Source organism: Branchiostoma belcheri, unplaced genomic scaffold (assembly GCF_001625305.1).
Source record: "Branchiostoma belcheri isolate BF01 breed outbred unplaced genomic scaffold, Haploidv18h27 scaffold25, whole genome shotgun sequence".
Classification (NCBI taxonomy): Eukaryota; Metazoa; Chordata; class Leptocardii; order Amphioxiformes; family Branchiostomatidae; genus Branchiostoma; species Branchiostoma belcheri.
The window spans coordinates 2,092,802-2,108,351 of NW_017803854.1; the positions used below are offsets into that span (position 1 = coordinate 2,092,802).

The 15,550-nt window shown below is 42.0% G+C and overlaps 1 protein-coding gene and 1 pseudogene across 1 annotated transcript; both read right to left on the minus strand.

Annotated features, from left to right (window-relative positions):
* Positions 1–434: 434 nt before the first annotated feature.
* LOC109471397 lies at positions 435–4,369 on the minus strand (annotated as a pseudogene).
* A 3,331-nt stretch (positions 4,370–7,700) lies between these two features.
* LOC109471456 lies at positions 7,701–10,744 on the minus strand. Its single transcript, XM_019770782.1, has 3 exons — positions 10,482–10,744; positions 9,863–9,958; positions 7,701–9,553 (listed from the first exon to the last, which is right to left on the minus strand). The coding sequence occupies exons 1-3, from the start codon at positions 10,742–10,744 to the stop codon at positions 8,143–8,145; spliced, it is 1,770 nt and encodes a 589-aa protein (XP_019626341.1). The 3' UTR covers positions 7,701–8,142.
* Positions 10,745–15,550: the final 4,806 nt, after the last annotated feature.

Sequence of the window (15,550 nt, forward strand, 5' to 3'; positions counted from 1 at the left end):
ACATACATTTACATTGAGTTTGAAATAACCTTAGTTTGAAATTCAGTATGAAACAAGCTTTTATCATACTTGGATCATACTGACATAAAAATCATATTTTGCCTGAATCACTTATAAGTTAGAACTTCAATGCTATCAAATAGGAAGACAATTTAGTCAATTACTAGATGGTAAAACACATAGAAAGTTACTTTGTTTTTATGAAGCAGATAGCTTCATCTGACTAGTACATGTACATATATGTACGTACTTCAAAGGTACATATAATAAGGTCACATGGTTAAACTTTTGTTAGGTGCACTTCAACTGGTCCTCTGTGAGAAATGAGTGCCGCTTGTGTTCTCTACTGCTATTATATTATGATGTCCCGTTGGGTTCCACAGATGGTTTATTGCTGTTGCAACAGACAACAATCGGAAACATGACAGTATTCTTTACAGGGGCTGGGTCGACCGGTCTAACATAGTTATGCTGAGCTCCTTATAGTTGCTAGGTTTATTACCCAATAACTCGGCAATCATCATTTCCTGTCGCCCTGACTGAGAGTCGGAAAACATCCCCACGATCTCCAGCGTCTCCAGAGTTCGGTTTTTCTGAATCGCTGAACACAGGTTGGAGAGGGACTGGTTGCTGCAGGCTCCATGGTAAATTGTTAGCGTTAAATTTCCAACATGAGGATCCCAGAGTTTCCATCTAAGCCTTAATGTTTTAAGCACATTGTTTTTCTTTATACATTCTGTGAGTTCCTGAACCATTGGTTCCACATCAAACGTCTCATGATCATTTCTTTTGCGAACTAAACTCACAGATGGTAATGGGCTAAGCCATACATCGTACCCTGGAAGCTCGAACTCTACGTGCTCAAGTGTTGTGTGTTCTGAGATGCTCTGTAGGGTCGCTGGTACGTTACCGAACCCCCTGGTGTCATGGGTCCACGCACTAATCTCTAGCCTTATGGACCGGAGGTAATTCTGATGTTCAATCATTCGGGCAAACAGCCTGTCATATTCTACATCAGGTGTAGCCCCAAATAAACCTGGCAGTCCCAGAGGACTATCTTGAGTGATTCTGATATGTTCAACTCTTGATCCCACGGAAAGATGTGCCAACGAGCTTAACAGTGACAGATAACGGGAATAAAAATAGTCGATATAAATGGACACACGCCCTGTTCCACACCGAGGTATGAATGTGCGCAGTGGGGAGAAAGTATGGTCACCTAATAACCACGGATCACCGCCTGGCTCAAGTAATGTAACAGAACGCAATGCGTCGTAATCCGATAATGTTTTTTCCAAGACATCAAGTTTATCCTTATTTGGAGATCCTATTCTGCAGTTGACTGTCAGGTGCCGAATCAACCTTGTGTTGGTACTAACAGTTAGTTTCTTTTGACAGGTCAGTACGTGTGCCAAACCTACCAACCAATCTCTACACTTGTCATAGTCGTTACTAAAATCACCCAGGTTGTTAGTTGCGTGCTGAGGCAGACAAGGTGCCACAATCTCAGCCATTTTAACACCTGCAAAGGTTCTCCCGAGCCACGTGATACACACAAACGACAAAACGTCCCTGTGTATATCATTCTGAACTTTGTTTAGTTCTTCTGCAAACATGTCAAACAACGGGCCTGCATTCTCACCTAGGATCAAAAGTAACCAGTCCTGAACCTCCCAGTATTTGTGCCGACTATTTAAAATCAGTTCCCTATTAACACCAGTAGCGGTTGACGTCGTCAAACCAAATAACCTACGAAGACATTTCATCCCTTCTTCTCTGCTACTTCCATCCGTGAACAGGCCACTGATATAGCGGACTGCCATGTATTCCTGAAACGTTTTGTGCAGGAAAGCGCAGAAGCAGGTGTGTTCGATTCTGGAGAAAGAGTAATCTCTAGTCAGGAGGCCCATGTTCAACATGTTATTGGCGTTCGTGCCATACTTTTTTGTGATCTCAGCTATGTTAAACTGGAGCTGCTCCTGCTCTACTAGCCCCTCCCAGGACAGTTTCCCTAGGCCTCGCAAGGCTGCGTCTATGTCAGGAGGAAGTTCATCACCTTCCACCGGAAGAGCATTCTTCGAACAGAATCGCTTAGCAACTGAAAGTACAATCATTTCATACAATTCAGCTTTGCTAGAAGGCAATTGCTTGTTGTTATCTTCGAAGACAACGCATATAAGCATGTTGTTGAGGGGATTCACCACTAGCCTTGACAGATTTCTGTTCCAGTAAAGCTGTTCCACTAGTTTTGAGGCAGACTCTGGGAATTCGTAAAAGTATTTGCGTATGAACTCCTCTGAGTTTTTCTCACTATAGCCTACTATTCTGTAGAACTGGTGACATTTCGCCAGGTCTTTGACACAGTGGTACGGCCTGGAGGTCACCAGGACATGACAGTTCCTGAGGATTTTACCTTGAATCAAGTCCACCACATCTGTGACTTCCCAGGCTGCCTGACTAAGCTCATCTAGACCGTCTAGGACGAAGAGAACATCATCCTGGTTCTGTTGGATGTAGGACCAGACCTGGTCTGGGGTCGTCTTTGTATCCTTTGGTAGGAGCTGCTTAAATATCCCATCTTCTACCTTCCCAGCTAAGTGTCGCATTTCCAGGAAGAACACAACCTTAAACCTGTCCAGTTTCCCACAGGACCAATCATAAGCAAGTTTCTGACAAGAGCACGACTTCCCAATACCCGGGTCCCCCTCGACACGTATCTTTCTGACAGCTGAACTAACTTGACTATCGTCACCTGCCTTTGTATTGTTGTAAATATCAGATAAGCTAACGACATTGCCTGTGTCCCAAAAGCGCCCCCTACCGTCCCTACGCTGGAGCTGCAGGTTGGTGTAGACGTCTCCAAGAAGCAGGTTGAGGTCTTCGCACCACGGAAGAGGCCGCACGTGCGCATACTCGGTAGCGTACAGGTCCTTAAGACAGGCGATGACGTCATCAGCCACGTCAGCCAATTCTGTATAGTGTGCAGATTATTAAATATTAATCATACTGCAAACAATTTGTTGGTGTAAAACAATACTGTTCATGTATGCGTCTAAAGGTTAGTAGCATGACTGGTAGGTAGGTGACGGTCCAATTTTCGGACTTTCAAGTCAGAGAGTTTCACCATTCCAACTCAGGAGGTTTTCCATCAAATCTCTTCAATCTGCCAAAACCCTGTCAGAAAGAGATGACCTACTAAAACTATTGGGTGTCTGAGGTTGATAGGCTCCAAATTTGTATTGCCAGTCCAATGTTCAAATATCATTTATTCAGTGACAACATTATCACACATCTTGCGACAATTGTTGTGATAAATCTTACCTTTCTTCGAACTTGAATCTTCATCACGTTGTCCGGAGTTTGGTCCTGGGCTCTAGGCATCGCGAACTTCCTCTAACAAACTTTTTATCTCGCCATGTTCTTTCTTCAGACTTTCCCCTTGATCCAAACTTTCTTTTCTCTGGCTTTCTATTTGGGCCAATAGCGTTTTTTGTCCATTTAGCAGACTCTTTCCCTGATTCAAAACTTCTTCTTGCCTTTTTTTCTGAATCTCTCCTTGAGCTAGAAGTGTCTTTGAAATATGATCTTGTCCCCTTTTAAGACTGTCGCCTTGCTTTTTCAGACTTTCTCCTTTGGCCAAAAGTTGATCTTGACCCTTTAGCAGACTGTTTCCCTGATCTAAAACTTGTTCTTGCCCTTTCCGTAGACTCCGTTCCTGAGCTAGCAACAGGTCTTTGACCTCCAGATCTTCCTTGTGCTGTCGCTCTAGCAGTTCGAAGTTGGAGTTGAGTCTTTCTGAAATCTTGTCTCTATCTCCACCGAGGGCAATCAGGATACCAGCCAGTTCCCCCCACAGTTTGTTGAAGTCTGCTTCAGACAAGTCCGTGCTTGAAATGTGTCCGTAATTGTCGTTTCTGAACCGCCGGAGTCTGTCCCGTTCGCCTGAGTATGGCGCATTTGCTCCGAGTTCTTTCAACAGGAGTTCTAAGAGGGATATGTCAAACCCCTGTGCAGTATTAGGTACATTGCCGTTTGCTGGATACAATGTTTTCCTCTGACCAGCATTTAAGTAGCGCAACCCACAAAGATATCTCTTGTGCTTCCTTAGCTGATCACAAAGACTTGGAGGATTCATTTTCAGGACTTCGTCCTCAAATATTTTCCTGACAACCGCAGTCCCTTCGTCGACTAGCAGAGCTGCCAGTTTGGCGCCCCTGACCGTGCCTGGGGTGTAGACCAAACCCGTGCCGCTGGGCTTGCTCAGAGCCATGGCGGTGGCGACGATTGAATGTCCGAGGCACAAACTGCAAAACTTTCTAATCTTTAAGTTTCTATACGTAATGTTTAACGGTAAGTCAGAAGGATGAGCCTGAACTAAGTTCACATTTTGGAGACACAGACGACAGAGAAAGTCACTCCGTGTATGACGCAACAGAGATGTAACAGTGTGTAGGCTTTGGCTCGTTTGAACTTTGTTCGGGGAGGGGGCGTGACCTCCAGTACAAGGACGGCTGCCATTTTGAATAGGTGACGTCAGTACTGTATTAAAGAAACATTTACTATGAATAGGCGTTGTTGGATAGAAGGCATTTGTTGTGAAAAGATAAAATTATGAAACAAGCCGATGTTGGTGTTCCTGTGTAATGTGCTTAACATCATGCATTTTCTAGTTTGTCGTCATTTTTATCCTCAGTGAAGACGAAAATATGGAGATAGTCGACGGCGGTATCCAAAAATAGCGCCACCTAGCGTGTCTTCTTACCAATGCAACGCGCGATACTTAATAAAAGAAATGAGAGTGAACATGGATTCATTGAAACACAGATTCTTAAGTATTCTTAGGAACACAGGTAATACGGGATAAAACACAGTTAACACATTACATACTCAACAACCAGCAGTAAGTGTAAGTACATTTATGAAATATCCTGTCATTCTCTCAGCCAGGCATCAACGGATACTAATTATGCAAATACGGGCCTAATCTGCATAATTAATCTGAAAATTCTATGATTCCTTAGCGGTAATTTGTAAATGATGGTATTTTCAAACTTGGGATATGTGTAAGTTAATTAAAAGTTAACTTCACGATGCATCTATTCTGTTAATGTAGAGGTCATTTGCATAATTAAGGACGAAATTTACATTTACATATCGAGCCCATATTTCACGGAGGTACAAGATCTCGGAACTCTTGTTTAATGTATACTTTTAGCACGCCTTGTTATCATTTTTTTTATATATCCGCAGTGAAGACGACATGGACAGAACGTGTTCGGGCACGACCAGGCGAGACAAGGTGTGGATCATGTTGGACCTGTTGGTGCTGAGAGGACCTCACGCCTACCGCTCCTTCCGACATGCCCTGCAGGAGAACTACCCCTGGCTGGCCGACAAGCTGGACAAAACGGACGTCAGCCACGTCGGACAGTACCCGAACCTGCACGAGAAACATGTCCGGAGCACTACTAGTAGGCGCAGTACGTTGTTATCTTTTTATTGTTCACACATTAAGAACGAATAGTACAACACGCGGTACACGCGATACACGCCAAGGTAAGATTATTTGCCGACGATTGTATACTGCAGATGGCAATACGGGAGACACAACATTGTGACAAACTGCAACATGATGTAGATAATATCTGTAAATGGGAGACAATGTGGCTCATGAAGTTCAATCCCTCCAAATGCGAAGTCATGTCTGTCCCTTCCACAAAAAAACCCATCAACTACTCCTACACCCTTCATGGATCCCCCCTAACTAAGGTAAGTAAGGCCAAATATCTGGGCGTAACCATTACTTCAAACCTCTCCTGGAACCCCCATGTTGACAACGTAACGGCCAAAGCCAACAGAACGCTAGGTATGCTGCGCCGAAACCTGCGGATTGCCAGTGTGGAGGCCAAACAACGTGCCTACATGGCCTTAGTCAGACCCACACTGGAGTACGCTTGCCCAGTTTGGGACCCCCATACTTCCGATCAGGTAGGTAGAATGGAGGCAGTGCAGCGTAGAGCTGCCAGGTACGTATATAACAACTACAGACGCACGGCCTCTGTTACTGAGATGCTAGGTAACCTGGGATGGAAATCTCTACAACACCGCCGAAAAGTGGCCAGGCTCACAACAATGTTCAAAGTCCTGCACAACACCATCTCTGTCCCCCACACCTCGTCCCTCGTCCCGGCAGCTCGATGCTCCCGCCGCACTAATCACGCTTTAAAGCTGCAGACCATCGCGAGTAAGAACAACTATTACAGGCTCTCGTTCTTCCCTCGCACCATCAAGGAGTGGAATGAACTTGAGCCCAGTGTGGCGGAGGCGAAGTCCATCTCCCAGTTCAAAGCAGAGCTGGGACGGGCTTCGCTGCATTGAGCTGCTTCCCGGTCCTTGTACATATGTAAATACGTGTAACACTAGCACCACTGATCTCACTTGTCCTGTCTTTGCACTTGTCCACGTCCACCCCTACCATACCCTTTGTTTGCACTTTGCACACAGTACTAATGCGCAGCTGCTAGTAATCGTCTTTTTAGAAGGCTTAGCAGTACTGAAGATGATGAACACAAAGTGGTAGCGCACTCAAGTATCTAAGACTTATTTTAAAGCTACCACTTAACTGTTACACATAATGAGAGGATATTAACTGTTAACAAACATGAATCCAATACGAAGGAAATACAGAAGAAGAAGAACTTTATTGCGCAACAGATGTAGCGAATACATCGTATGGCAAAATACACATACATAGTTGGTGATGCTAACATACATACATAGTTGGTGATGCTAAAAATGTAACACAAAGTAATAAAAAAAGATGATGTTGGAAGCACATGACCAATTTCCCACCCAACACCCCTATCAAAATCAGAACGGAAGAGTCCTCGCCGTCTGTTCTACCATCCGTTTTCGGGAGTTAGCCAAAGGACAGGGTTATAACCTATTCTATCTTTGTTAAAGCGATACATGCACTGAGTAGAATTGTTTCAGGAGGGGGGGGGAAGGGGTAGTTTCACTAGGGCAAAATGTTTCCGCTCAATGCGGACGCGGAAGGCGCCGCATAATGTCACACCGGAAATTGAGCACATCAAATGCTATAACATAAAGACATCGTAACATAAGTAACAAAATCTTATGTTGATAGAAGCATCCCCTTACTAGTACTACGGTTGAGTAGCCAAGTTACTTGAAACCTTTGCAAAAAAACAACAACAACAAAACATGCACTTCACCTCTCATGTATACATATCATCTATTTTCTATTGACATGCATGAGACTACTCCTGTCCTGACAGTAGTTTACTATACCTTACACAGAGTTACAATAGCTAAATATACAAACATTGAAATAGCATTACTTCTACAACAACTACCTTGCCATTTTTGTATAACAAACATTTGAGTAAGATATTTGAAAGTAAGCAAGCCGAAGTTTCGACTACAAGCAGCAATATGTACAGTATTGACTGACTTTAAAATTTTCATAATAATTTTCTTAATTTTAATTTTAGTTAAAACTTACAAATTTGTTGTTCTTCTATACACTGACTGCTATCAAGAAGAACAGATTTAAGTACTCACAAGTACATTCTTTACTTATTTCATTACATACGTAAAACCAAAAGTTAGTATATCATAAATACATTTTAAAACTTGTACAAACCAACTACATACCAGTTGATAGACATCGTATTACTGTTATATACATCCCTACATTATCGTTGAATGAACATATGCACACATGTGCTATAATATAAATCTAGATTCTACATTATACGTACTATGAAGAATCCTGTTAGTACCCTCTGTATACTTGCAGTGTATACTAAAAAAATCTCTCTTGCTCTGTGTAACGTGTAAGAATCGACGAGTGTACTCGGAACTGCTTCTCTATGCCTACCTGCCTACGTGCTTCACTATTTATGTTACATTATTTTGTATTACCTATATGCCTTTTGTTTTACTAAGCACTCTAGTCCTATTTTATATTCTAGTACTACATTGATAGTCGAGATTGTATTTACTACGTTGAATAGATCTTCAAGATTGTATACCCTGCACTCTACCGTCCTATTTGCTACATGGTATCCATCTAGAGCGCTGGTAGTGTCTGAATTCAGGGTGTTGCTGTGCTGTTTGTCAGTCCCGTATGTCCTTGTTTGTAAGAACGTGGTCTTCTCCACCTTGGTTGTACCTGTAGACCCGAACGCGATCGTTTCCGCGGTCCACGACGACCAACTTCGTCCCGTCTGGTGTGAGAGCAATCTCCTGTGGTGCCTTCAGACCGCCTTGCTCGGGGATGAGGGTGTTCAAATGATGCCCGTCACTTGCAAAGATCTCCAACGTGTTTTTCACCATGTCTGATACGATGATATTGCCCTCTTTGTCAACACATACCCCTGTAGGATACCGGAGAATGTCCTTACCGATGGTGCCTTTCATGTACCCTTCTTTGTCCAGAACTTTTACTGTGCGGTCGCCAATGTCAGAGACATAGATATTGGAAAGGCCGTCGGTGTTGACGTTCTGCGGCTTGTAGAAAGGACCTTTCAGTTTGTTGGTCGTATTGTACGCGACTTTTTCATCTGCTGGATTCTTTGCTCTCGTGAGTATGTGAACTGTGTTATTCTCTTGTTCAGAGATAAACAATGTGCGGCCTCCGTCCAAAGCAGCTACACCCCTGCATCCCGCGAGAGACAGTTTTGAGAAAACCTTTGAGCTTAAAGATAGCTGAAGCATTTTTCCTATACCAGTGCACGTGACAAGTACGTCTCCAGGCGGACTCAAAGAGCAAAACACAACAGAGCTTGGGCGGGCGGAACCCCATTTTCTTGTTGATATCTCACTCTCCCATGTTCCGTTTATGTCGAACAGCTGAACCCGATGATTCCATTTGTCAGCTACAATGATTCTTCCTTTGGGGCAGATCGTCATACCATCCGGGGACCTGAATTGGCCTTCTTTGCGTCCAGACACTCCGAATGAGTGGAGGAAATCAACTGTTGGAGACTGTCTCGGGGTTTGTATGCCAGTCGCTCCGTTCCGTGTGTTGCCCTCATATGGCAAGGAAACGTCTTCCAGCATGTCCGAGCTGTCATCTGCGTCAAGATGAACGGTCTCCAATTCATCACACAGAGTCGCCTGGTCTTCAGTTACACACGTCTTATCATCATCATCTCCATGCAACTCTGCATCTTGGTTTTGAGTTGAGGAAAATGAGAGAGGTTTGGTTGTTTGGTCTCCAGCATCTGAGATGTCATTCGCCTCTGATCCCGCCACGCTTCCAGAGTCGGCAATACTCGAGGCGCTTCGTGCAGGGCTTAGTGGGCCGTCACCGAGTTGCTTGAAAAACCAGCGGCGTTCTTCATCTACCTTTGCACAAAGTCCCTCCTTGAGAACCTCTGCTCTGTCGTCTGCCTCCCTTCGCATGATTTCGACATCGTAACCATCCAACATTTTGTTGCGCTCAATGAGAATCTTCCGGTTCTCTCTCTTGAAGGCCGTGAACTGGCGGCGGATGGCGTCTCCTTCTGCCACCAGAGACGTGCATCTAGATAACGGCACAAAATATATTCTGAGCTGGGCCACCCTGGCTAAACATGACCAGGAAAATAAAAATAAATAGGTGAAATAACTATGGTATGCTTTTGCAAAATCCTAATACGCAAAATCCATCACCTCAATAAACTCCTGACAATTGGAGTCCACTTATTAAGCTATAACAACTTATTGCGTTAGGGCAATGACATTTACCTACGTAGAAAACCTAAACCAGAAAATATGGAACAGGGCGGTATTTGATGTATTGACCGTAGAGCAATACTATTCAACGAGGCAACGTCTACAATCGTCACTTTACCTGTGGTCTTTGTGTTCTTTTGAGCGACAAGCACGGCACAACAACGTCCCACAGTCCTCACAGTACAGCTTGAATGGCAGGTTGTGTTTTGCACACCTGGAAACGGAACATGTCGACATTGACGTTATGCTTGCACAAATACGTGTGCTTCTTTCCTTACCGCCTTTTTTTCAGGACTGTTTCATCCTATTATGTTACATGAAGACTGGACATATTTTGTTATTATATCATTTATATCGTAGGGTATTCTACACCTGGCACGACGTTATAAGCCAATAGTTCTGTTATTGCCTAATAGTATGTACAATGCCTACGTAATACTAGTATATGATTAGCGACAAAGCAATGACTCACACCGTGACCTCTCAGAGTACGGTTTCAGGTGTTACTTGTGTGTTGTGATCGTCAACAAGGTACAATGTAACCCTATCCTCACTGAGTTACCATGCTTTTCAAACTGCTGCTTTTGTTTGTAGTACGCAAAATATGCATGGCAACATCGAATAAGGCATTTTTACTTTATATTAAAAGGTATCTAATTACTTCGTCAGTTTGTAGGGTGTTTGTCTTTTGTCAGAGGTTAAGTTCACAGTCTGTGGACAGATAAAAAAACACATACCTATTTAACACCTCCTCCAGTTCTGGGTTGACCTTCTTCAAGTGCTCTCGAAAATGGCAGAAAGCCCCCCGGCCCTTTGCCGCCACTACATCCAGGAGAGCCCTGGCCTTGTCCTGTGGAGTCTTCTCCGCCACAACATTGTCGTACTCCTCCTGAACTATCTCATCGTGCTGAAGCAGCCTGTCTAGGAAATGTGTGACTAACCGAATCTTTCCCACAAGCTCCTCCCTGTTAGACTTTAGCAGTTTTAGTTCAGACGCCATCTTGCTGAGTGCTTGTCGTGGCCAGGTACTGAAAATAGCACCATGACGTCAGGGGGAATCCCTGCCATGGCCAGGCGTAACGCTATTGGATAGTCTGAAGTGTTTTGCTGAACTTAAGATAATTTCACTGATGCATGTTAGGATTGTTGCAGCAGGTACATCTATACAGTATTCACAGCTATCATTGTATCATTGTAAACTGTCCCTAAATCCTAAGGGATTTCCGTTCGATGTGAATATGATGCAGCGCATGGCTAGAATTAGATTTTTTACTATATACTAGTAGTGCAAAGTCCTATTGTAGGTGTAAAATTAGTAGCCTGTGATAAATTTGTATCATTTGACCTCATTCCTTACGTATCAAACAGTACGGCAAAAACTTGTTGGCCAACTTGTAGGAGATAATATGTTGCCATTCGCATTTCTTCACAGACTTATCACACACAACCGGCCCCCACCAGCACTATGCACGTTTTACTTCCACAAGGGGACATATACCAGATTATTTCGCGTTTCTATTCGAGCTGCACGTCCTCAAGTCTAGTAACCGTCTTTTCCGGGGAATAATTCTGAAGGTAATAACTGTATATGGGATAGAAGGATATCTCTTCAGCCACAAGGCTTACCGATTTTGCTTTCGTCCACCTCTTTAATGTTACTCCAAAATTGATCCAAAATTCTTCTGGTCGCGGAAGAACTCAGGTGTGCACCGTTAATAGCTTATAGTTCAGATGTAACTAAATAGTGCGGTTCGCCTTTAGGTTCGGTTCGGTTCGGTTTGCCTTTAGAGACATGATCAACTAGACATTGGTGACGAGAAGACCTGAAAAACACGGTTATGATCGTGGTTTTGATTGTGTAGGACTGTTCCAAACATTGTTGCGTTGAAGTTTTTTTAGCAATTTTCTATTCTCACGCACGAAGGCAGTGACCTCCTCCTTATGACGCACGCGCCAGCAACTATGGACGAAACTCGCAAAGACGAACGCAGTGCGTTATTCCGAACTGTAACGTTGTGCATGTATTAATGCATATCATAATCATCACTTTTTCTGGTGCACGTAAAGCTATGACATTTGATGACGTTACGCCTTTCTGTTTGCCTTAGCTGGCCGAGCGACTGTGAGTGAGACCAGGCTACATGGACACGGGAACGTCGTGGTGCAGGCCGGGTCAAACGCCGTGGTCAACCTCGTACTCCCAACAGCGGCACGACGGAAATGATGCTCGCGGAAACGATATCATATTGTATATTTTGAAAGGTTGCCGTCTAGTCAGTGTAAGATAAATTGTAACTTTTAATCTTATAGTGTTGGGAAGGGCAATATATAAGCCTCCAGGTTTCTGGCCCTCCCATGCGTCTACTTAACTTAAATTGTGATATTCCATTTTATCTTGTGGGTGCAAAACAAACAATAAACAAGAATTCCGAGATCTCATACCTCCATGAAATATGGGCTTGATATGTAAATGTAAATTTCTTCTTTAATTATGCAAATGACCTCTGCATTAACATGATATATGCATCGTGATGTATGTTAACGTTTGATTAACTTACAGATGTCCCAAGTATGACATTCCCATCATTCACCATTAAGAAATCATAGAATTTTCACATTAATTATGCAAATTAGGTCATCATTTGCATAATTAGTATCTGTTGATGTTCCGCCTGCCATAGGTTACATACATTACATGTATGAAAGTAGTATAATGTAAAACACTGTAATTATAGAATTCCCTCATTAATTATGCAAATAAAGTCCTCATTTGCATAGTTTGCATTTAATTATGTACATCTCTCTCTCAGCTACCTACACACCAAAAATTATGAAAATATGTTGTTCCTATCTGGACTTATTGGTTTTGAAAGTTTTTACCAGAAACTAACCTGCAGTTCCAGAACAAGCTGCTAGGTGGACCAAACTTACGCCACTTATTCCTGACAGGATAAGCTATCTGTCACCAAAAAGTCAAGACCATAGCTTGTTCAGGACAAAAGATACAAAAACCGGAAGTTCTGCTGCAGTACCAAGGTCATCCACCAGGAGGCCCATACTTGACCTTGATCTTTGTCTTTCCAAGGCTTACCATCATACCAAATATCATCACAATCCATAAAGGCGTTCTGAAGTTATGCTGACTACAAAGTTGCGGAAACACACACAGACACACACACAGACATACATACATACATACATACAGACAGACACGCCAAAAACAATACCTCCATTTTTCATGGAGGTAACAAACAAGACTGTAACATTTTCGGTGGTTAATCTAAAATGAATGGATATACATCTGGGTAGATGTTTTCAAGTAGCATCCACTACTTTTTGTCAGTGACAAAACCGAATCTGTAGGTAATAAAATATATCCAATCTATCCAGTTGCCTGAGTAACTGTTTTCTGGTGTGTTTAGATGTTGACCTTCATCGACGTAAGTTATCTTTTAACTACGTTTGCGTTATCGTATGTTTGTGCGTCAGTGTTATTATTATGGCTGTATTTTTTATCGTCTTTACGTTGTAGGTTTGATCATGGAGGTAGAAAATCAGATCTTTAACTCCATGGTTTGATATTACATAAATAATTGTTCAATTTGTACTCAAACGAACAAAGGACGCACACACACACACATATTTATATATATATACGGAGATGTGAATTGCGATTGGGGCTTTGGGAGAAAAAAAGTTTGATTGAAGTGTATGAAAAGGCTAAGGCTGTCTATATCAATGAATGAATGAAAACTTAAAAGTAAAATATAATGGCACATCTAATTGTGTAATATCCTTTTGCATTGTTCACATGTTTCGTGAAATTGCTTTCAAGCTCAAGTAAAACTATAACACAAAGCACGTGATTTTTATTAGTTTTATTGTGTTGAATGAAGCTTTACGAATGTCAAGAAATAAAAATAAAATTGAATAATTCCTTCTCCAAACACCAAAGCCACGCTAATTGGCAATTACGTGAACATCAAGGTCATTTATTATCTTGCGAAAATTAGAAGTATTTCTGTGCCATAATTTATATATATATAGCACTTCAAACAAAATGGTACTGCATTCTAATTATACATATTATCATTGTACACATACATGCAGCATCAGACTGCAGTACAGAAATTATGTTCAAGTCAAGCTTTACAACAGTACTCTAAAAACAAATCGTTTGTTAAAGCATCTAATAAAATGTATTTACAACACGTTTGTGTTTAGTAAGCATGATAGTAGTTAGGGGCACACCATCTTAATTTTTATGGATGACATCTTCTAAAGACCCCCAAACTAATAAATAATTAAAAAAATGCCAAAAAATGCTACTTAACCACAGAAATACCAAGCTGCTATTGTGAATTTGTGAAATTTTTGAGTCGGCAGTGGTCAGACCCTCGGAGGACGTTATTTTTGTTTTTTGAGAACAGGCAAAAAATCAATGCACGCGCGGATGTCATCCATAAAAGTAAGTCGGTGCGGCCTAATAATATGTAACAATCGTTTTTATCATTCGTGGAAAATCCACCCTAAGTACATGTATCATGTCTTCAATTCCTCAATGTTAAATTCTGTTCTCGTGTAGAACCTTTTAACGTAATATCATGGGTAAATAACATAACGAATCAAATACTGTAACTTATCATCTTCTGCTAAAAGTAAGTAGTCTGCATAGATATTAGAGTGTGCTGCATGATCAACAATATATACAACGGAAATTTGTCTATATTCTTCTTTGACAACCATTTAAATAAAGGCATATATTCAGATATGTGAACAAACGGACCGTTTGTACAGGGTTTGAAGTTGGAGAAAAACATTGCTGAGAATGGCTGCTCAATAATGCTTTCAAAGTTTTCCTGTTTGATTTTATTTTGACTGCTAAAACGACTCCTTTAGTGTGCTAAGATAACCTTAAGAGTGAGTGTTAAGATTATTGTGTAATGTGCAACCTGCTAGTCTGTACATGTACTTACATTTGGCATCTTCACAGGGAGTAGGAGCTTCATGTTTCTATTGGGCGCTTCAAGGCCAGTTTTAGCAACGCATACAAGCACTTTAATATGACCTTTAGGAAAGAACCTTTACATAATATATTTCCTCACTCGACTCAGGTGAAAAAATGAGCACCTAGCTTCAGTCAACGACGTAAAGCCATAGGTCCGATATTTTAGGACAGTCAGACCTCGAGATCGTAAACAAATTCTACCAAACTTATAGAAAAAAATCTTACAATCCGATCTTAGGCAGATTGTTCCCGACTTTACAAATCTGGTATGTTACGCTTAAAGGTTTTCCAGTTATGCGACACAAACAGAAATGAGCTTTGATATTATCACTGGTTGTTTTGAACTGCACCACTACAGAGGTTGTCTTCATGGTGAAATACCCACATCTTTATACTGATAATGGCACTAACCAAAGAACGGGCTTCTGTTGGGGGGTTTACTCATTGTCTGAAATTCCTGATGCTGCCTGATTCTGACTGACTGTCACAGTAGCTGTGTTGTTTCTGCAAATACCTGGGTCTGGGACTACAGGGCATGTTGGTGCCACATTGACATCTTCGTATGTGTGTTGTAAGACAGCTGTTTCTGAACTACTGTAAATGCATTTATGTTCGCAAGGACTAAATTTCGCGCAGGGATTTTAGTTCGCTATACGCTATACAGCAGAACCAAATACAAAAGGGAATGCCGACTTCCGCCCCCCCCCCTTTCATGGGTTTACCCGGCCCCGGAAATCCCCCATATTTGATAATAATAAAGTCCCAATATTTTTCTTTTGTCACACAAAATCGCCGGCT